At 41.1% G+C, this 24,309-nt stretch overlaps 1 protein-coding gene across 1 annotated transcript in view; it reads right to left on the reverse strand.

Annotated features, from left to right (window-relative positions):
• Positions 1-1,668: 1,668 nt before the first annotated feature.
• LAMB1 (laminin subunit beta 1) overlaps positions 1,669-24,309 on the reverse strand; it is a 51,393-nt gene continuing 28,752 nt past the window's right edge. Inside the window, exons 19-34 of the mRNA XM_044280207.1 lie at positions 23,760-23,903; positions 22,327-22,558; positions 21,827-21,990; positions 21,424-21,648; positions 20,889-21,106; positions 20,704-20,800; positions 14,805-15,174; positions 14,113-14,288; positions 12,972-13,213; positions 11,888-12,091; positions 10,164-10,308; positions 9,023-9,230; positions 8,036-8,177; positions 7,685-7,861; positions 4,197-4,356; positions 1,669-2,362 (exon numbers count right to left, since the gene is read on the reverse strand). Of these exons, the coding sequence (XP_044136142.1) occupies positions 2,226-2,362; positions 4,197-4,356; positions 7,685-7,861; positions 8,036-8,177; positions 9,023-9,230; positions 10,164-10,308; positions 11,888-12,091; positions 12,972-13,213; positions 14,113-14,288; positions 14,805-15,174; positions 20,704-20,800; positions 20,889-21,106; positions 21,424-21,648; positions 21,827-21,990; positions 22,327-22,558; positions 23,760-23,903 (3,041 nt within the window). The 3' untranslated portion in view covers positions 1,669-2,225. The remainder of the gene's footprint in view (positions 2,363-4,196; positions 4,357-7,684; positions 7,862-8,035; positions 8,178-9,022; positions 9,231-10,163; positions 10,309-11,887; positions 12,092-12,971; positions 13,214-14,112; positions 14,289-14,804; positions 15,175-20,703; positions 20,801-20,888; positions 21,107-21,423; positions 21,649-21,826; positions 21,991-22,326; positions 22,559-23,759; positions 23,904-24,309) is intronic.

Raw genomic sequence — 24,309 nt, forward strand, 5'->3', positions numbered from 1 at the left:
AGTCAGGGCTCATGCACACGAACGTATTGTCTTTCCGTGTCCGTTCAGTTTTTTTTGCGGAGCGTATGCAGAACCATTAGTTTCAATGGGTCCGCAAAAAATAAAAAAAGGAAGTTTCTCCGTGTGCATTCCGTATTTCCGTTCTGCAGAAAAATAGAACATGTCCTATTATTGTCCGCAGTACGTACAAGGATAGTACTGTTCTATTAGGAGCCAGCTGTTCCGTTTTGCTAAATACGGAATGCACACGGACGTCATCTGTGTTTTTTACGGACTGCAAAATACATACGGTTGTGTGCACGAGCCCTCATGGAGGATTTCTCTACCTCCTTATTTAGGGACAAATTGGTATTTACTTCAGCAGTTTTTCTTTTTATCTTGCTATGGATCAACACGGCCAAGAAGTAACTAATTGTACTTTTGTGTAGTCAGGAACCATGTCTATATCTTTATACCATTGATATTTTCTACAGCTGAAGATTTAGATTTTTAGGGTGCCTTAACACATGGCTGCTTTGGTTGCAGAAATCAATTCCATTCATAGGGCGGTAAGCACATGGAAATTGCTGCAACAAAATCTGCCGTGTGTAGGAACCCTTACTGTACTTTATGGTTAACAATATGCCACATAAGAAACTTTAAAGGATAACTGTCACATTTAGACCCTAATTTCAATTTTCATATATGTAGTTACTAATAGCATGATATTCCTGAATCAATTACTATTAGACTGACTGGCCCCATATTTAATAAGATTCAGCCCTTAGCAACCAGTCTGCATAAAACTGCAATTTCTCTATTTAGTTAAGATGGCCGCCACTGCCCTCACCCTGAGGCTAATCCCGCCTGCCCTCACTAGCCAGTAACAATAGCCCCCCAAAGGTGTCAGTAACCAGAGCCCTCCCCCCTAAAGGGTTAATCTCGTGCAGCACAAAGGGGCCCTCTTACCACATGTTGCTTTCATTTATACACTGAGCAGATGGCATATGTCCCTTCCCTGGTCTGTGCTGCTCCAACTCTGCATTGTCCAGCTCTGCTGAGTGAGGGAGCGTCTGCCAAGCGCAGGGACAGGGAGAAGTGCACACAGCCCAGGCACTGTTATCAGCTGCTGGGGAGGACCTGGCTCTAATCATTTACTTACAGTCCCTGGCTGTCAGTAATGTGACCTTGCACGCTGCCTGCTCCGTCCTTCAACACATAGACAGACCATGCCTAGCAACCCTATTTTAGGCACAGGTAAAAGTAGGCAGTACAGGGAACAAAGATGTGGAATTAAGGGGTAATTGAATACACAGTGAAAAGTTAAAATAGGGCCACCAAGGAGATATTAATCACCACAATCCAATACTCCAAAAAAAATAATAATAATATATATATATATATATATATATATAATGACAGTTATCCTTTAAAGTCTGGCTTCACACATAGCAGAAGTGTGCAACACAGTAAAACAGTACATGTTTTAAAGCAAATAGCTAGGGTTGTGCAATTTTTAAAGGTAAAACAAAAAAAAAATGAATTTAACCTGTAAAAACTGCACATACCAAAAACCGTGTTGCAAAACCATTACCAAACATGTGTTTTTTACAGCCGCCACACACAATGCTACATGTGAACCCAGCCTTGTAGGGAATATATCTGAAGTGAACAGAACCATTGGAACAGTTGTAATTGTTTGTGCTTTATTCAGATTATTTGGTGCATATACAGTATCTGGCTGGATGGAGATATAATATATATATTTGTTTTTTATATTAAATAAGTGGAGGTTACCCATCACTCACAATGGAGAGGAGGCATTTACGGCTAAAAACTCCATAATGATGCCAGGCACATCGATGGGGCAAAGCACACCTCATCTGAAATATAAAATTTTTAGGAAATTGAATTTCCATGGTGTGCAGGATACTGGTATATTTAGGTTTTGTAATTGGACAACAAGGTGTTTGTTAGAAGAATATTGGTGTGCACAAAGAAATCCTAGATCTAGTGTAAGTAGATTAATTGCTATAAAATAAAACGCTAAGTGATAGTAAAATGCTTTCTATTAGCAGATGGCAATATATAAACAATACTGCATTGGTTTCCAAAGTGATTACTCAAATCTTTCTTTTATTTCATAAAATAGAGAAGAAAAGGTCTTTTCTTGGGTTCTACTAAACGACCAATAAATTAGAGAACCATTGGTCCCAATGACTTGGTGTCCGTTGTCAGTATCTGGCTTATAAGCATGTGCTGTAGACTGATGCTTTTTGGCTGATGGCCTGTAAGAGTGACCTGACTTGATCTTCCAAAGCTACAAGCGTTTTGGCTTTTTCTTCCAATATTCTTTGGTTATCTTCATAAGATTTTTCTAAATCTGAATAAAAAATAAAAAAAATGCAGAAAATTACATTTGTTTTATGTACATTAAAACCAAGATGAACTGTGGCATATATGTCCTAAATAATGAAGGCTTTGTAATACAAACACATCGCCACCTTCAGCAATGGAAAGACCAAGATTGGTTCTATTGCACGTTCTAATCCAATCTTACAATGGATTCTGCACCAGATTACAATACATGTAAATGTGGTTTAGAAACCTAACCAGGATGTAATGGAAACACCTACTTGGATTTCAGGACATGCTGCAGGTTTTCTACTCAAGGGCATGCCTGATAGCTTGTACAGTGCAAACTCTGGTGCCATGCAAAGGGTGATAGCCGTGGCAAAATACACCACTGCCTCTGTATGTAACCTACGAAGCAAGTCCTCGGTACAAAAAGAATTCCTGCATATAACCTCAATGTCTGCCACTTTTCGGTCAGGGTTCCCCAGGTGGTACTGTGGGTTTGTAATGTGTGTTTTTACTTGCTTTCTCTTTATCCCACACTTCTGTAGTGACCTAATTTTGGTTCATTAGAACTGCAGAAGGATGATCCTTCTTGCTGCCGTTACGCAGACCTCAAAATGCGGCATGGTGATGGCCATCTAAAACCAGCTTTATATAGTTTCTGCACCCCATTGTTATGGTAGCACATGGGTACGCTTAGACAGGTCTCGCGCACATAACCGTATCCGTTTTGCTGTCTGCAAGTTGTGGATCCGCAAAACATGGATACTGATTCTGTGTATTCTGCATTTACTCATTGTACAGGTTGTGCTCTATGTTAAAGATGCCTATTGTGCTCAAAACGGACAAGGATAAGACACATGGATGCAGAAAGCACACGGTATGTTGTCCACATTTTTTGTAGCCCTATTGAAATCAATAGGTCTGTATTCGATTTGCAAAAAATGCGGATCGGATGCAGACCAAAAATACACGTAAATAAACGTAGCAAAAGCTAGCTAAAAACCCTAAATCTACCATGGATCCACGGTGTTCCACACATAGGCGTTTGCTGATGATTTTCTGCACTTTGGTGTTTTAGTGGTGTTTTTTGCCCCCCTAGGGGGCCTGACAGCACAATTCTGTCTGTTGTTGGACAGTTTTCACATACTAGCCATCCTCTTATTTGTGTTTTAAGATGGAATTTTCCTTTACATGAACTTCAGCTGTAATTAGGGAGGGGGTTGAACCTATTTGTATAATTAAATCTGTGAAAATATGAACCATATCCATTTATCTGCAGTCATAGGTCGCTGCTCTTGGCTTCTTTCCCATGAGCTCATAAATCACGGAAAAGCACTGTCAGTAACTTGAGAACATTTAACATTCGAGTATGGCCACACAGGGCGGATAGATCCTCCACACAATCCTGTAGCAGCAAAGTGAATGAGATCTTAAAAGAAAATCTCCTGCAGACAGTGAATCTGCACAGAACTGGACCTGCGGTGCTGATTTTGATTACACGACCTGCCAACTTATGCTGCGGGTTTCTTTTTTTGCAATGCATTAGGTGCAATGTTTGGCAACTTGGTGTCAAAATCTGCATGTAACACAGATTTTGCCCACCCATGTACCCAACGCACCCTTATAAAAGAATCAATCACATTTGCACCATCCAAATTGGGAAAAGTGGCCTGAAGTTGAAAACAAATTCCTTTCCTTTTGTTTTCTACAGGGTTGTTCCGTAGATAATATGATAAAGAAATACAATGTGCATGTTAACACTGATTTCCATGCTCCTATACCATGAAACCAGTAGTTCGATAAAGCACGGTGGAAATGCATATGTGAAAGTATAAAGGTGAATATTAAAAAATTACCTTTTAGTAAGTTAAGCTTCTTGTTTGCTTTCGATAACAAGGCTTTAGCTTCATTCTGAAGTTGTTCTGCTTTTCTTCTGGCTTCGGATGAATCCTCAGCTTTCTTTGCTATTAAGTCTTCAACTTTCTTGTATTTATTACTAAGTTCATCATCTAAGACCTGCAATATTGGAAATGAACAAATATCAACAAAGGCTATATTATTACGTGCCGTACAGACATCTTACATATACATTGGTCAGAACCAGAAAGTGACCAACCCCTTTAAGCTGTGATTTATGAAAATAAAAGTTAAAGGGGTTGTCCGGGTTTAGAGCTGAACCCGGACAGCCCCTCTGAGATGAGCATCGGAGCATTTCATGCTCCAGTGCTCTCCCTTGCCATGAGCTGAATCGCGCAGGAAAGGGCTTTTTCATTCGATCCAGCAACATACCAGGTCTCTGCTAGGCATAGCAGTGTTCCCGGTGACATCACTACGACGGCACTAATGGGTGGGCTTCAGCTCGGCACTAGTCTGTATAATGGCCTGCTTCCGCCTAGCAGTGTAAAAATATAAACAGCCCCTGTCCTGCGCGATGCAACGCAGGGCAAGGGAGAGCATCGGAGCATGAAATGCTCCAATGCTGATCTCAGAGGGGCTGTCTGGGTGAAGAAGGGGATATGTCTGGGTTCAGCTCTAAACCCGGACAACCCCTTTAAACATTACAGACTCTGCAGACACAAAGAGCTGCTATTGGGATTATTGATCCTTAGGCCCCATGCACACGGCCGTGTTTCACAGCCGTGTGCGGGCCGTGGAACCGCGGCCTGGATCCCTCCTGAGAGCAGGAGCGCACGGCGTCATTGGTTGATATGGCGCCGTGCGCTCCCTGCTGCCGGCACAGTACAGTAATACACTGGTATAGATCATACCAGTGTATTACTGTATTGTGCCGGCAGCAGGGAGCGCACGGCGTCATAGCAACCAGTGACGCCGTGCGCTCCTGCTCTCAGGAGGGATCCAGGCCGCGGTTCCACGGCCCGCACACGGCTGTGAAACACGGCCGTGTGCATGGGGCCTTACCCATACATTGGTTTACCTCTTTCCATCCTGAACACACGGTTTAGAGTCTTACACTGCCTTCGGGCAGAATTTACCAGTAATCAATTGAATTGAGGGCGAAAAGTTTTGAAGGGGTTGTCCAGGATTATAAAAAAATGACTGCACTCTCAAAAAATAAGTACCACAGCTAGCATATGGTATATTGGCTCAGCCACATTCACTATAACAGAATTTTCTGGTCCTTAGATATTTAGTTACATAGTAAATACGGATGAAAAAAGACATAAGTCCATCAAGTTCAACCAAGGGATGGGTGGGGACTATTATTACTGTTATTACCCATTGTGCCTCCTTTCCATCACATTATACACAGCACGTATCCATGGTTACGACCACCCTGCACTCCAGCAGCGGTGGCCGTACTTACACACTATAGGGAAAGGCTGGAAGTGTGCATAGGCCAACACCTTTACCTATAGTGTGCAAGCACGGCCACCACTGCTGGATTGCGTAGTGGTCAGTGTATAATGTGATGGAAAAGAGTCAAAATGGAGAATCAGAATACATAAGTAAGTGCCTTGTATTAACATTCTCTACATAATAGATGCCATTTGTTGAAGTGAGGCCGCCCTTGTGCTACACTTAATAGGGTTAGGCAAAAAATTTCTTGGTGCGTGCATTGCGTGTTTCCTATGTGTGATAGGAACTGCATGTGTCTTGTTTCTGACTGACTTAAGGATCTCCATATGAGTAAGGCTACTTTCACACTTGCGGTAGCAGGGTCCGCCAGGCTATTCCAGTGACTTTTAAGAATTCACCTAAACCCTTTTTAAAACTGTCCACTGTTCCTGCTAATAGCCCATCCTCAGGATAGATTGGTGGGAGTCTGACACCCCGCACCAACGCAGTCAGCTGTTTCAGGGAGCTGCCGGCATCCGAAACTGTACAGTGGACAGACCCGGAAGCACAAGGTCCTGCCCCCGGTACTGGCCGTGCTGGGCTACTGTGGCTCAGCTCCCATTCAAGTGAACGCCAGAAACCGCATAGTGGACAGAGACCTCAGTCCATTTTATAGTTTCCAGTGCCAACAGCTGATTGGTGGGAGTGTTAGGTGTTGGACTCCACAGATCTGATATTAACCCTTTCATGACCTCTGTCGTACATGTCAAATGTGACCATGGAAGGAGGAGCCATGTGCTCCCATGACAGCGTCCACCGGCTGAGATTAGGGAACCTGTTACACTGTTCTCATAGCCCAAAGCCTCAAACAGGTTTCAGCAACTATTGTGGAATATACTAATACAGACCACTAGGTGGCAGCATTGTATTGTTATATTGAAAATGAAGTGTTCAATGAAGACCATGTAGCATAAATGAACACAATGGGCAATCTAATGATTACCAGTTATAGTCACACAGGGTGACTTAAAAAAATGCTTACAAAAAAAAATAAAATTTCAAATCACCTAAAATAAAAAATACTTACAAAAAAAAATACAGATCATGGGCAATGGCATAATGAAAATAAAAAATAAAAACGGCCAAGTCACCCTTTTTTGTCACTTCAACCCCCCAAAAATGTTTTATAAAGAGTGATCAAAAAGTCATACACACTTCGAAATGGTATCACTCAAAAGGACAGATCGCCTGGCAAAAATTGAGCCCTCACACAGCTTAGTACACATAACTACAAAAAAGTTATAGGGTTCAGAATAAAGTGCAGAAAAATTTCAGTATTAAAATGCAAGAAAAACTTTACAAGTGAGGTACTCTTGTGATTGTACTGACCTGGAGAGTGAAGGTAACAGGTCAATCTTACCACATAGTGAACGCCGTAAAAAAATTAAATAAATGGTGGCAGAATTTTCCCCCCGCTTCCCACTACATTGTATGCAACCGTAAGTGGTGCGATTAGACAACTTGTGGTGCAATAAATACAACTTGTCTCAAAAAAAATAAAACCTCATAAAGCTATGTGAATAGAAAAATAAAAAAGTTATGACTCTGGGAAAGCAAGGAATGAAAAACGGAAAATCACATGGTCCTCTATCATGATGATAGAAAAATATGGCTCCTTTCTTTCCGAAACAGCACCACATACAATACTGAATGTCTAAGTGCGCATTCACACGAACGTGGTTTGGTTCCACATCTGAGCTGCAGTTCCATGGCCCAGCAGAAATTATAGATCATGTCCTATTCTTGTCCATTTTGCGGATAAGAATAGGCATTTCTATAATGGGCCGCCCGTTCCGTTCCGCAAATTTCAGAAGGCACACTGGCGGGATCCGTGTTTTTCAGATCCGTAAAACATGGCACGTTCGTGGGTGTGAGCCCTTTTGCTGGAAAACCCTTTAAAGGAAAACTCTCTGGAATCCATTCCACTTATCCTAGACGCAATTTTTACTAAAAACCTAAAATATTACCATTTTTGTTATGAACTAACCTTCTTAACACCATCTGCGTTAGCTTTAGCATCCTCCGAAGATTTCTCTATAGAATTCAGAGTTGCAGAATTGGCAGCTGACTTTTTCAGTAGCTCTCCAAGACTTTTTTCAAGATTTGCAATACGTTGGGTTGCGTTATTTAAGGTTTCTTCAGATGCTGCCGCCTCAGATTCAATCTATGAACAGAAAACAACCAGATTAAAACTCTACTAAATTAGAAAACTCGACTAAAATGAAAAATAATGTATGCTGCATTTCCACAATATTATCTTCCCTTATTGGTGCCAAGCCTCGTTAGTCGTGAAAAACAAATGATTCAATATCTTCACATTCAGCTATTTTTAACTTACGGAAGTGAGTAGGTTATTTGTTCCTTTTATGTCGTCGTCTGCTTGTTTAATGGCTTTTTCAGCTGCACTTTGGGCTTTGCCTGCTTCCTCCAGGGCTTCTTTCACCAGGTCAGCTGTAGCCCTAATATCCGATGCAGATTTGCTGTGATTACAAAGAAATGTTAAAGTTATTTTAGGGTTTTCATATGTGGAAAAAGATGAAACTATTATAGATTCCCTCTAGATAACAATATTCTTAAACCACAAGAGAAGACAAACTATTGTCCTGGAGTTTCCTGGGTTTTTTTCACCCCTCAAACGGTAGTCATTGTATGATTCTACAACTATAATTGTCAGGGTCTGTCGTTTCTTGTGGTTTTTACTACACCTGAAGTAAGTGTATGAGCACAAGGATCCCAGACTTCTGCCCAATCCATTTCACCAGCCACAGTCGATCATTGACGTGAAACAATCTCATAACTATGGGGTAAAATGGGTTGCTTTCGTCCAAAATAAGTATTGACATATTATCTGGAGCAATATATTTCCCTCCCCTAATAGAAAAAAAAAATATCCTATTCCGGCTGTAATGAACACACATTTATGGAGCAGACAGAGAAGATAGCCATAGACCAGGGATGCCCAACCTGCGGACCCCCAGCTGTTGCAAAACTACAATTCCCAACATGCCTGGACAGCCTACAGCTATAAGGGCATGCTGAGAGTTGTAGTTTTGCAACAGCTGGAGGGCGGCAGGTTGAGCATCCCTGCCATAGACCATACAGTCTTTCAACTGGCAACTGAAAAACCTGAGCTGAATTCAATATGGCGGATTTCAAGATGGTGGCCGAAAATGTTTCCTCCACCAAATAATGCAGCCTCCCTCTTAATACATTTACACATTGGAAGTAAATTTTCTACAAATTACACCAACTGAAAGAGTGTGTCCAGACCTATATAATGTTCAAAATGGCTTCTTTTTAGAAACCGCATGGACTCAATAGTTACCTGGACTGTTTGGCTTCTTCTAAAAGAGTCTCTGCTTTTGCTATATCTCCAGCACTTTGTTGAAGTATTGTTTCCACTCCAGAAAGACTTTCCACACGTTCACGTATATCCTCTGTTAAGGCCTGTAACTGTTCAGGGGTGGTTGGCATCTCCATTTTTAGAACCTCATTGGCAACAGCTTCTATACTGTCTAGGTCAGCGCCATCCTCTGTCAGTGAAGAAAGACCCAACAAAATATTACCTGTCACATACTTTAAATAAATGATCTGCTAGCCCCTTGTGGTGTGTGCATGGAAACACTATATAAAGGCCCCTATTACAGCCCTGTACAAAGCCTATAGGGCTTATTATTGATTTAGCATCTCATAGTGACTGAACCTGCTGGTCCAAGCTTCCACCCTTCCCATTAAGACAACTCCACAGGATAGGGGATAAGAGTCTGATCAGTGGGGGTCTGATCACTGGGGCCCACACAGATCACTAGAATGGTTGTCCGTGCTGCCTGTTTGAATGGAGTGGCAGACTTGCATGCATGTTCATCACCCCATTCAACTCTATGGTACTATTGAAGATAGCTAAGTACAAGCACTCAGCTATCTCCAGAAGCCCCATAGAGCTGAATGGAGTGGCAGCATGCATGAGTCCACCGCAATATTCAAACAGGAGAACACAGGCTTCAATTCCTGACCCATTCAGACCCTTGTCTGCTATCTTGTGGAGAGAGGATAAGTTGCTTTAATGGGACAACCCCTTTAAATTGAATGTTCACCTTTTAGCACCATGTCATTCCAACATACTGTACCAATTAATTTCTCATTCTAACTTTATAGGGATTGGAGGTCTGTTTTTAAGAGAATACATAACTGCCGAATGAAATGCAAAAATTCGGGTTACCTGTAGCCACCACTAAGGGGAGCTTTGGCACTTATCATATATTGTTTTACTATTGTGTTCAATTCATAACAATAGGCAGTTAGCTCCCTCTAGTGGTGGCTGCTTTATCATTAAACGGTATGTATATTTCACACAAATGGAGTCCAACTCCTCTAAAGATAATTAAGAAATGAATCAGCACAGGTAAGTTCAAGGGTCACACCAGGAAGCATCTACAAAGAGTTACCCTTCGAGAAGTTATACGTACGCATTAAGAAGTCTCTTATTTGTTTAATGAGATTTCTTAGATCTTCATTGCTTTTGTCAACTTTGTCCTTTGTTGCATTTGCTTTGTTGAGAACACTTTGGGCATTTTGTTTTGCTTCCTCTGCCTTTAGCTTCGACTCAGCAACCTTAAGAAAAAACAATGCACATACCACTTTACTTTGGAATTTTTCCGCAATGTGAACAGTGTCGAGTATGGTTCATTGCCATTACATAGTCTGACATGTTTCACTAAGTGCCCTAAACATGGCTCCTGTGACAGTGTGATTAAAGGTTCACACTGATTCTGGCAGGATCAGCCAACTATTTTATAAAGGTGCCACCTTAACACTAGTGATGGCAATTAGGGATGAGCAAATTTCATATTTTGAAATTCGTTCACGCTTTGTTTACTGGTAAATGCATAATGCAATTCTATGATGGAATGCATAACGGAATACCTTTAGAAGCATTCCGTTATTCATTCCGTCATAATAGAAGTCCATGGGCTGCATAACGGATCTGTCCCGTTTCCGTTATGCAGGGGAGTCCTCTCCTGCAAAACAGAAACGGGACGGATCTGTTTTGCAGCCCATAGACTTCTATTATGACGGAATTAATAACGGAATGCTTCTAAAGGTATTCCGTTATGCATTCCATCATAGAATTGCGTTATGGTCCGTGGTAACGGAATCCATAACGCAATTCCTCTTTTACCAGTAAACGAATCGCAAACGAATTTCATAACCGGAAATTTGCACATCTCTAATGGCAATATTGTTCTAATTGTAAGACGACTGATAAGGAACTCAAAATCATTATTGTTTTTGTGACCAAACCCTCAATTTCATGAATCTAAAACTGTTTTTCCGTTATTTCTTATATGATTATGTTGTAGTTTGCGTTCAAATTTTGCCACTAGTCACTATGCATAAATACACCTTACGGGCCGATTCTAACTTGACTGAATACTGTGTAAAAATCTGCTGCGGTTTTTACTGCGTGCCCGCAGCAAAGTTAGTGGCGAAAGTGCATGTGGTTTTTGGCGCGGAAAAGACAATGTGCTTCGCCTTCTCCTTTGCAAAGGGTGATATCCGCAGGAGAGATCCAGAGATCGCAGGATAAATTGAGATGCTGCAGATTTCAAATCCGCACCTTAGGTCAATTTACACTGCGTTTTTCTTACAGAACATGTGGATGACATTTGCTAAAATCTCATCTGCTTTGCTGGTACTGTATAATGCTGTGGATTTGCCGCACGAAAATCCGCAGCTAATCAGTCATGTATGAACCCAGCCTTAGGGCTGTTTCACACGAGCGGATGCCGTGCGTGACATCCGCTGCGTGAATGACAGCCAAGACCCGATGCGGACAGCAGAGACACGGAGCAGTAACATGACTGATAATGCTCCATGCCTCTCTGTGATCTCTTTACTACAAAATCACAGTGACAACTTTATCTGAGATCACAGAGAGGCACGGAATATTATCAATCATGTTACTGCTCCGTGCTTCTGCCTTCCGCATCAGGTCTTGGCTCTCATTCACGCAGCGGATGTCACGCACGGCATCCGCTCGTGTGAAACAGCCCTTAGGGTTCAAAACAGACTGGACTCAACACTGACATATTTGCAAAGGTCATCATTAAAATACATTTCACATGTTTAAGCCATAGAAAGTCATAGCTGGACATGTTATTTGATTTCGAACGTTGGTCATATCACTTACCAGTTTAGAGAGCTCCTCTACTTCTGCCATAGCACTCAGAATCTCTCTGTCAAAGTTCATGGCTGTTTTCCATGCATTATGAGCCACGGTCACCAGCCCACCACAGCCGTCCCCACCACATTTCTTCTCGCCATCTTCTGTTGTGCAGCCCAGCCCTCCACATTGTGAATCTTCACATGATGCGCCAATTGGGGTTCCACAGGTCTAGAAAAAAAAAAAGATCAATAAACTCAAAAGAACATCAGATTATTTCGGAATTAGAAACTTGGGATCGTGTTTTTTCCCCAGTGTGCTGGGAGCAAAAAAACTACAGAAAGAGTGATTTCATGGATATAAGGGATCTAGAACTCAGCAGAGATATAAAAAACAGCTGGGCAACATGGAAAATTACATTCCGCAAGACATTACTGAGATATGCCATCACTTGATTATCACTGGGGGTCAATCCCTTGGGACTCCCACTGCTTAGGAAAATGAAACGGGCCACACAGCAGGTTCAAGAGGACCTGTCATGTCTCCTCACAACTCCTCCTAACTACTTGCCTCCCCATGTAATAACAATTCTGTAACATCTCTACAGCTCTATGTTGTACCATTTCTCTATTATTCCTACTAGAAGTTTATAAATGAATTGGCCTCACTGGGTGTTACCAGTTGTGGGTGTGTCCCTGTAGAGTCTGTTACTGGCAGTACTGATTGGACTGTGCAGGGACAACCCCAACTGGTAACACCGGGATCTTTATTACAGACTGCTGGCAATTATTTCAAAAAAGTGTAAGTTATATAGAAAGATGTTCCATCATTGTTATTACAAGGGCAATGCAAGTTGTTATGAAAACAGGACAGGTGCAGGTCTTCTTCAAATGTTGTGTCCGCCTTAAGTAAATGGGGTTGGCTGCAGACCCCTGCAGAGCTGGCCGGACGCACCGCTGTACAGGGACAGCGTAGAAGGGGACACAGGGCTACAGTTAAACTGAGGATCCTTCATTCTAAAGACCATAAAGTGATTGCATCTCCTGTAGTTATGACTATAATTTTATGAGATAGGCATTCATTGATTTACCAGAGTTACAATTTCACATACCTCTTTAGACACAGAAGACAGGTCCAAATTCTGGATCTCACCGGCAAGTTCATCCAAAATGCGTGACTGCTCATCTTGTATTTGCTTAAAAATAGTTTCCTTTTCATCGATGAGATCTTCCACCTCCCTCCGTGTAGCAGCTGAATGCTCTAGAATGCTATCTGGGTTGACGGCTGAGGCATTGACCTTTTCTTCTGCCTCTAGGGACATCTGGAAATACTTGTTGATGCTGTCCATAGCGCCTGCAAACACAAGAAAAGCAATGCTTTCCCATCAAATTTCAAACAACCTACCACTCGACTGTTCACTCACTTCTCCATCCGATGGCAGGTTGAAGTTTAACCATTTTGGGATTCTTTTGAAAATAAGTAATGGTGGAGCTCTTTTTCTTCCACTCATTCAATATAACAAGCATGCTCAGCAGAGCTAACTATTCACACTGTACTACAAGTGACCACTGAGGCCAGTGACTGGCTGCTGCAGTCATGTGAATGATGGGCAGCACATGACTTCTGCAGACCTTGCAGGAATCAGAGTGGTGTGGACTGGAGTGGTAGCATGGGACCAGTGAGACAGTTAAAAAAGTTAAGGTGTTTTTTTTGTTTTTTATAAAAATAATTTACACAGCCCCTGCTCTCTGCTAAAGGTTTAAAAATCTTGAAAAACCCTTTTAAATGGGAATCTGAAAATATACCAGACAGCAGTGTTATGATTTTGGGAAGGTTTAGGCTTTTCTCAGATTATGTTGTCCTACTCCATTAAAACAGTGGGTGCAGATGACATTGCAGGAGGATGTATACGGCATTAGGGCTCATTCAGATAGCTGTATCAATGAGTCTGCATCCGTTCCACAATTTTGTTGGACGGGTGCGGACCCATTCTTTTCTATAGGGCCGCAAAAGATGCAGACAGCACACTGTCTGCTGTCCACATCCGTGGTTCCGTTCCGCAGCTCCATTGAAAAGATAGAGTATGTCCTATTCTTGTTGAGGCCATGTGCAGTCCGCAAAATTGCGGCACACACACGGCCGGTATCCGTGTTTTGTGTATCCGCAAAACACTACGGTCGTCTGAATGCGCCCTTATTCTGAGGTGTGCTGCTATTCCAGCAAATAATGAAGATATTTTTGGAGAAACCTACCTCGAACATTGGAAATCTTCATGTACTCCAGCTGCTCTCCAAGTTGTTTCAGTGCTTTGCTGACACTATCGGCATCTGCCTGCAGGGCGGCGACTTGGTCAGAACCATTGAGACTGATCTTTGCAAGCTTCTCTTCTACTTCTGTAACTTTCTCCAGCAACTCTGATTTCATTTTCCTTGTAAGATAACAGAAATGACAGCAATAATTTAGCACAGCACACAACCATATTTTGTATCCGTGTCCGATTTTCTGCAGATTGCACATGGACCCCTTCACATAGGTCCATGGACCCCTTCACATAGGTCCATTGACCCCTTCACATAGGTCCATGGACCCCTTCACATAGGTCCATGGACCCATTCACATAGGTCCATGGACCCATTCACATAGGTCCATGGACCCATTCACATAGGTCCATGGACCCATTCACATAGGTCCATGGACCCATTCACATAGGTCCATGTCCTATTCTTGTCCTTATTGCAAACAACAATAGTAATTTCTTGTAATGAGAGTGAGAAAAATGCGGATTGTACACGGAAGGAGTCCATATTTTGCAGATCCATGGATTGCGGGCCTCAATATGGACACGATTGTGTGCATGAGCCCTCAATAAATTATAAGATTATTGTTTGCTTTCACCGGCACATAGACAACGGCTTTCACCCTGAAATATCAACACTTTACTTACTCTGCTTCTTCAAAAAGACTATCAATGTTTTTCAGTGGCTGTGAGGCAGGGCTCTGGGAGATGATGGTTTGAATTTCTTCCAATTTTGCTTGAACTCTATCGACGGTCTTCTGGTAAGGTCCAATGACTCCAGTGACTTTCATAGCATTGGCACGGTCTAACATTTTATTTGTCCTGTTGGAGAGTTCCTTGATGATGACATCCCAGAGGGCAAAGCACTTATGACAGGGTACACAATTTGGGAAAATGCCAGAGTAACCACGTGCACATTTATCACAGCGCACTCCTTCTACTCCTTCATTGCAGATGCAGTGTCCAGTGGATCGGTCACACTGAGGGGTCTGTATACCTCTTGAGTCACAGTCACAAACTGCAAAAAAATATATATAAAATTCAGTGTCCCATTTTAAATTATACACCTAGGGGGAAAATCCACATTGTCTCCATATGTATAGGAAAACATTTCAGGTTGCATTTTTCTATGCAGTAAAAAAAAAAAAAAAAGTATGTTAATTTATATAAAAGTAGCCTATGCCAAATGTAAGACTTGGGGGTTCTATAGATATATTCAGCATATTTATTATTATATTTACTTACATAGCGCTGACATATTCCATCGCACTTGACATGCATTAATATCACTCTCTGTCCCCAATGGGGCTCACAATCTAAGGTCCCTATCAGTATGTCTTTGGAGAGTGGGAAGAAACCAGAGTACCCCGAGGAAACCCACGCAAACACGGGGAGAACATACAAACTCCATGCAGATGTTGTCCTTGGTCAGATTCAAACCTGAGACCCCAGTTCTGCAAGGCACCAGATTCGGCATATGTGCCAAAAACGAACGTTCATTTGTATGGGACAGCCAGGAGAGCTATTGTCTATGACCTCCTTTAGCTATTTATTCTGGCCTCCACTGCATCTACTAAATGTGTGCCATTAGTTTTGTGATAGAACTTTCTAATAAAACAAACCAGCCTTAGGCCTGGCTCAGATAACGGTTTAGTTTTCTGTTTTTCTAATCCATCAAAATAAAATAAGTATAAAAAAAAAAATGGACCCTTTATGTTAAGCATCTTGTGTGGAGGACTTTTTCCTCCTGTCTAAAATAACGGATCTCAGAAGGAACAGACAAGAATGGAAGAAAAATTAGTACAACGGATGCTCAAAATAAAGAATCCGTTTTTATTTTACATTTTTCTGTTCTTCTGACAGATCAGAAAACTAAATGGTGGTGTGAACCCAGCCTTACAAGAATATATGGGCTCTCCAGCTATAATGAACAGTAGAGATAATTTGGTCCCACAGACTTTTCTTTTATGCACCAAACCCCTAGATCTGTGCAGGAAGCCCAGAGTGATTAGGATCTCCCGCTGTGCCTTTCAAAGAGGACTATTTCCTTCAGTACACAACAAAGATCTTTCTAGTGAGGGCCACTTAAACTCTTTTTACATAAAGATCAAAACTGGGAGGGAGACACCAAATACATTAAGAATGTCAGCACAAGAAATGCCAAGATCTTTTGATCTTCAGAAGACCCTGAAGTTGTCCTCTGCTATTTAATACATAATCTAACATTAGATAAACCATTTTATTGCAAGAAGGAAAAAGCACAATTTATTTTCAATATATGTTTTTTTTATAATATTATATCTAAATATATAATATATAATATTTATATACATATAAAAGAAAACTACAAGTAAAGTAGCTATTGAGGATTGAAGTATACTTCGTCAATTAAGTGGAACCTACAGCATAAAAGTAACCTCCTGAAGTACAAAAGAATAATATTAAAAAGTAAAGAAGTGGAAAGCATCCAACTGTAGGAAGTCCTATGATTTCAAATTCAACCGCTATAAAAAAAACAACTGTGACATTGTTCTTTCATTAAACTAAACCAAGCAGGAAAGCGTTGTCCTTGACATTAAAGCTTGAAACAAGTCATCCTTGTAATGTACAAGAACTGCAAGTTAGGAGGCCATGCTGAAATGTCTACGTGTTTAGCGTCATCTAATCATTCAGATGCTTTTGTCCCAGAATTTACGAATGCTCTAATATGGCGTAGTAATACTTTCATACATGCAGATATTGGGGGACATTTTCACAATCCAGATCATTTTTATGTCAATTTTAAGTCTGGTTTTGCATTGTGTGGTTGCACCAAATTTATGTGACGGTGCAGTTTTATTTTTTTAGGTGCAACTGTATTGTGCTGTATAACTTATAATCTAAAAAAAATACACCAGGGGGCTGCTTGGCAAAAGATAAGACTTTTCTGAGACTTGTGTGTGACATTTCCAAGTGTCCTTAAACATAGACCACTTTGAAAAGTGTCATGTCTCCTATGTTGCAGTGTTTGCAGCTTTTACGAACAGCGCTCAAACATCGTGGGAGAACAAAGAACTGGTTAACTTTACTCGGGACAAAACAGCAACCATTAACTGTAAGATAAACCATCAAGATGGAGACTACCAGAGATGACATCTACATCACCAGACAGTACATACCTTGGAAGAACTGCACTTGAATAAACAGTGATGCTTAACGCAGCGCCATCTACTGTCAGCTTAGCATAGTTCCTCCTGCATTAAGCTGCAGCTGTTGCTGTATTTCAGCATCCTAAATGTCACAGAAATGTTGCAGAAAACCCAGCAATCGGGAAATTTTTACACCAAAAACCAGATGTATCTGGTTTGATAAATGTCTCCCATAATTTCAAACAAATTGAAAGGAAAAGTATATTGGAAAGGATTATATTCTTTTTTGTATCCACCCCTGGCAGTGGCTATAAGAACGCACTAAAAATTCTAACCTTAGGGCAGTGTCAAAGGTGTAAAAAGTGTGATATACCATGTTCATTTCCACGCTTTATATAATTCATAATGTAAAGTGAGCTTTTTGAAGGCCGTTTAGCATCCTAAAGGCAGTCCTCCCAAGTGTCCCTCTTTTGTAAGGGACAGTCCCTATTTTGGAACTAAGTCCCTCTGTCCCTCTTTTCTCCTTAAATGTCCCTCTTTTTGATCTGAGGTATAGATTTGCCTTACAAAAGTGTTTGGCTCCTCTTTGTGTATTTGACCCCACCTTGTATATTATTTCATTTGATGCTATTTAGATTTTAGAAATGTTTCTATTCAGATAATGTTTGCGCTATTGTGAGCTAACAAAACTATTCGTCTGTAACAGTCTGTATAAGTCTACATGCACACGAACGTTTGTGTCATACGGTCCGCAAATTGCGGATCCCCCCCAAAAAACGGATGACGTCCGTATGGCATCCTTTTTTTGGCGGATCCATTGTAACAATGCCTATCCTTGTCCACAAAACGGACAAGAATAGGACATATTCTATTATTTTTTTTGCGGGGCTACGAACGGAGCAACTCCGTGTGCTGTCCACATCTTTTGCATCCCCACTTGAAGTGAATAGGTCTGCACCCGAGCCGCAAAAAATGCGGCTCGGATGAGGAACCAAACCACGTTCGTGTGCATGCAGGCTAAGTCTGTAAATATTCTGTATTAAATAGACTTTCACTCAATAAACCATAAGTGTCCCTCTTAGACAGTCCCAAAAGTTGGGAGGTATGCAAAGGAACATTAATAAAACCATGATTGTACTGCATCACTGTTGTCAATGTCTCCACCCATGTCATATACTAACATAAAGAAGAAGTCCGATTTGTAAGGGAACAGTTAGGACTTTGTTCAGCTTTGGCATGCCTTCATTGCCCGTCTCTACAAAGCATTATCTGTCCAGAAATGTGTAGGCTGCAAACAATGCACAATGACTCCAATGATCAGCGCTGACTAAATCACTATAATTAACGAATGCCAGACGAACAGTATACATTCACACCAGTGCCAAACATGAGAAGGCATACTCCAACTTGTAGGCAACCGTTACATCAAATAGGATGGATTATCAAAATTACCGATCAACCAAGTGATATTTACTTCCTGTAAAAAAACTCATAGTTCATATGTTGTTTTAAAACATTGTGCACTTAGATGCATTTCTATGGAAGGGATTAGTGATTTGTTTGGTAAGTGATTCTAAAAGAGACTTCTGTAGCTGGAGGCGAAGGGGGGAAGGGGCTCAAACTTAAAGGCTAATGAGCTTCTTTAGCTAAGTAATGCAGCTTTGCATGAAGAAAATGCAGTGTTTTCTGATCTTCCGCTTAATCCCTACTGATTATGATGAAATACTCCACTTCCCAACTAAAGTGCAATGTGATAAGAGCCTTTGATCTTATGTCACCATTCCAGTTCCCAAGATGTTTGCATTACTCATGTACTCTCATTCTATGTTTACAGGTTTATGGTCTATTAGTTCAAAACTGCGTAAAGGGTCACTGAGCTTTTAAAAACTTTTGATACGTCATAGCAACATATGAAAGGTTTTGATCGGTGGGAGTTTGAGTTCTGAGACCCCCATCAATCACTAAAATGAGGAGAAGCGCTCACATAGTTGCTCTCTCGAGCTGCAGGAGATGAATCAAGACGGCCCATAAACTTCTACTGAGTCTGTTTCCTGCCATGAGAAGAGAGAGTATGCTATGCAAGTGCTTCTGTCTCCTCGTTCTACCGATTAGTGTGGGTCTTAGAACTCAGATCCCCTCGCTATGACATATCAAAAGTTTTTGGACAGCTCAGTGATCCTTTAAACTAGAGGACAAAAAAATTCACTTGTGCCTGAAACTTAAATAGTCACTAACCTTTCAACAAAAACTTTAGGAAAATCAATAGTACAGGTGAATACAAGAAACTTTGTAATATGTCTTATCAGAAAAATGCCTTTTCTCTACCTGTCAGGCCCTTCACTCAGAATTCATTGCTAAATTTATCTAGCGGGACCAGGATGGACTGTCAGTTTACTGCCCTTAGAAGTCTATATAGAGGGGAGGGGGAAGAGGAGTGAGCTGCTATGGTGGGAAAAAGGAATTTTCCTCTTATAAGATATAATGAAATGTTTCTTATATTCACTCGTACTACTGATTTAGCCAAAGTTTGTCCTTGCAAAAATCTAAGTTCTGGCTGCTGAAATAATCTCAATGGAGGTTATTACGGTCAGTTGCAGAAATCTCAGCAAAAACTCTGCTGAATATAAATAGACCCTAACAAGAGATGTTAGTGAATACTTGGCGAAGCTCCAGCTTTGAGCAACTTTAAAGATCATAATAGGAAATGTCATTATCAACAAATTGCCAGTATTTTTATTTATTTTACTCACTTATATAGCGCCGATATATTCAGCAGACATTATCATTGCTTGCTTCTACAATGGAGCTCACATTTTAAATTCCCTATCAGTACGTCTTTGGAGTGTGGAAGGAAACCGGAGCACCCAGAGGAAACCCAACCAAACATGGGGAGGAACTCCATGCAGATGTTATCCTGTTTATTATCACCATTTTTATTAATGTTTATGTCAAACCCCCCACCACTGGGTGGATACTGGCCGTAGAGCAGCCTGTACTTCTTCACTGGACTGCTCAGAGGCTGCTGACATATGAACACTAGTGACCAAAATATTTAGCAATCAATCATCACTTAACAGGTCATTATATGTATTTTTTAAATTTCTGAAAATAAATTAATGGAATTCTATGTACAGCACTGATATAATTCCATAGTAACAAAACTCCATTTATCTGCAAGAAGTAGGGTACAAATAGACAAAAGAACAACTGCTGGATCACATCACACAGGAGTCATTTGCTTTCTGCTACCATGAAGTGATGTAGATCTGCATAGCAGCTGGAAACACAAAATAGCAAGAAATAATAAAGACCATTTGTAAAGTTTCTTCATGTTTCATTCTACATGCATTGGAGAGATATATTTTAAAAAAAAATGCTTGTTTCCAGTTCACAATGGTGGGAAAATGGACTTTATTTACCTTGGCATTCAACATCTGGATTACCCCAGAAAAGTTCTTGACATTCACTGCAGTTTCTGCCACCAAAGCCAGACATGCAATGACACTGCCCTGTAAACTGCAAAGAAAAACATAAAAAAATGGGGTTTTCCATACATCAGCAGAATATATGTAATCTATATCCAAAATATTAGTCATGCACTTACCTGATTGCAGGATGAGCCCAAGGAACGGGCAGGATCACAGCCACATGACTCACACCCATTTCCACTAGCTAGATTCCAGGTATCTGGTGCACAGTGATCGCAGCTCTGTCCAATCACATTGCTCAAACATGGACATTGCCCTGTGGTAATATTACAGTGGCAGCTCTCATCGCCCTGGCAGTAATTCTGATCAGTACCCAGGTAATTACAGACGCACTCTAAAAATAAGACAAGTGTTATAAAAGTTAGCAAACAAGTTACCAGTATAGAGTACGTACAGTAGTATGGAACCATCATCGGTTTAGGCTGCCCTCAGATAAGGGGCGACAGACTCCCTTTAAGTACTTGAATGGTATGTAAATAAGTATTTGTGCCTTCTGGTCTCTCGCTAGATGCATACAAGGAGGTCAATACTCTGACATTCAAGATGAGGAAAGGGACACACTTTTTTTCAAAGGGAAACTGTCTAAGGATCATTTTACTAATATAGACTAACTGAATTTATGCATTAGGGGAACACAAAATTAATTCTCACTTTTACAGTCTTGTTGGAAGGCATTTCCGTAGTAGCCTAGTTGACACTGATGACAGTTCTCGCCCTCTGTGTGATGGAGACATTTCAGACACACTCCAGTGCGTTTGTCACAGGCAAGTGAATCCGACATATCTATGTTATTGTTGCAATTACATGGTTGACATGTTCCTCCAATCTCTTCTGGATTTCCGAAATAACCAGAGGCGCACTCATGACACCTAACACCTACAATGGCGACACAAAAACATCACATTATCAGTTTACAAGTGTGGTCCTAGAAGTGCCTCTACTCAAATGGCAGACTAGGCTTGGCCCTGTAGTACATAGGCATCCATGGTCTGTAATAAGACATTATCCCTTCAGTGGCTGAAAACGTTCCTCTGCAATGCCAGCTCATGATTACCTGTATAGCCTTTGTTGCATGAACATATGACATGCTCAGTTGAAGGATCTTTGTAGCATCCACTGGCAAATTGTCGTCTACTACCAGGTCCGTCAGGGCATGGGCAAGGTCTGCAGTGATCACCTGAGCCTAACCTGGGATCACCATAATAGCCAGCTGTACACCTACAAATAAGCACATAATACATTAAACTAATTGGTATAGAAATATTACAATTGATCTCTACTTTCCACCATGAAAAATGAAAACCAAGACGATGAATTCACAGTTAGTCCAGTTCACACCAACTTTACATATTAACAATTTACATACCAGCCCGCCAGTCAATATCAGTTGGTTATGGGGACCTGAGCTCAGGCACCAAGATGCATAAATGTATTTACATTCAACATCTACCACAGCAATGATGAAATTATGAAGAAGTACCTACTACATCAATAATAAACTCACACAGAACCATAACTAAAAAAGTTTCTTTCATTTCTTTGAGAAAGATCTACCTGTCACAGCCGTAGCCTTCAGTATGATCTCTACAGTGGGTGCACTCTCCAGTGAGTGGGTTGCATTCATCTGCATGCCCATTACATTGGCATTGTTGACAGTTAGGAAATCCCCAGTAACCAGGCAAACATTCATCACACTGACGTCCAAAGGCACCATGGAAGCATGGGCACTGACCAGTCTCCACGTGGCAGAAGGCATGAGAAGATCCTTTCAGGTTACACTCACAAGCTACAAAGATGAGGGTAAATTAATTGGATGTGTTTGAAAAAGGTGGTTATGGTGATAATAATAGTGATTAAAGGCTTGAATTTTTACTTTTGCAGATAAAAGCACAAAATACAACACAAAAAGAAAAAGAAAAGTAGAAGTTACATGTAGCAACAACTTAGCTTGTTCCTTCCATCTACTCTGCAGTAGAATAAAACAAAGTCAGCAAGATCCATCAACAGTCTAAAGCTGGCCATACACATTCAATTTACCAGCTAGTTCTTCCGTGTCCCTCCTGGCTTCCCCATATACATTCATATTCAGCTTGACCAAAAGTGTCTGCATATGCTATAGGTAGAGCAGAGAAAGCCTCTGCCATAGAGTCCTGGCGGCAACTTAAAACAATCAGGTAAAATATTCGGAAGCTCCCCACACCCATTAGTGGGTCAGCTGAACACGCTGCAGATTCGGACGAAAAAAGTTTGGCCAAGTATGGCCAGATTTATGTGTATGATGGATCCTGACCATTCCTCAGAGGATTAAATAATTTTTTGCCTGGGGAGGAATATGGACGACCTATCTTCAGGATAGGTCATCAATAACAGATCAGTGGGGTCTAACCCCTGGCACCCCTGCCGATCAGCGGTTGAAGGAGGTCATGACACTCAAGTAAGAGCTGCAGCTTCCTCCCAGGCCAGTGACATCACGTTCAGTGGTTAGATGGTCTATGTGCACCTCATTCCTATACAAGTGAATGGACCTGAGCTGCAATACCAAGCTTAGCTCCTATACAATGTACGGAGTTGTGTTGGTAAGCTGTGAAGAGGCTGAAAAGCCCACCAAAGTAACACAGCCTCTAGAAAAAGCTGATCATCAGGGGTGCTGGGTGTCGGACCCCCACTGATCAGATGTTGAAGACCTGTCCTGAAGATAGGTCATCAATATTCTACTCCTGGAATCTAACATGTTTGGATTTTAACATGTCAGATTCTTTTTTCACCGCCCTTTCTTTATTAAAAAAATTCCTTATCTAAGGTATCTTATAGGTTTGTCCAGTTTGGGAAGGCACTTGATGTCCTTGCAATAAACAGTCTTATGCATCTTCTAAGGATAAGTACAGTAAACCACTAAATTGCAGAATTACAAGTTCCCAATTACACGTTGTGGACTTCCTGATGAGTTACTATTACATTTCTTTAAAGTAATATAAAATAATACATACGTTTACATCCATTAGGTCCAAATCCGTAGGTCCCTGGGGCACATTTATCACAGTTCCTACCGACAACATTTGTGCGACATTGGCATTGTCCTCCATTTGGGTCACATACAGCACTCAAGGAGCCTTGTGGGTCACAGTGGCATTCTAGGTAAAATGAAAATGGCAAAACTGTAAAAGTGCACCGCTACTCCATACCAATACTTCCACCATTGGGCGTTTCTCCTTTGTCTGTCCCACTTCTGAAAATCCCACTCAAATGCAATTTTGGTTTCATATATGTTACATACATCCTCTGATTTTTCTCACAATATTATTTTTATGCTTCATTTTTTAAAATAGATTACTAAATATAGAAATATTGTTTTAAAACTATGGCGCACATTTATTAAGACCAGCATTTTAGACGCCGGTCTTAATAAATCCTGAAGCTGGCGGTGGAGCCGCCAAAGTTATTACGAGACGCCAGTTCTAAATGTAAGACGGCTTCCTATCTTTCTTACATTTAGACCTTTTTCTACGCCTGAATCAGGCATAGAAAATGGTGAATGAG

This window comes from Bufo gargarizans, chromosome 2, assembly GCF_014858855.1.
Source record: "Bufo gargarizans isolate SCDJY-AF-19 chromosome 2, ASM1485885v1, whole genome shotgun sequence".
NCBI classification, from domain to species: Eukaryota; Metazoa; Chordata; class Amphibia; order Anura; family Bufonidae; genus Bufo; species Bufo gargarizans.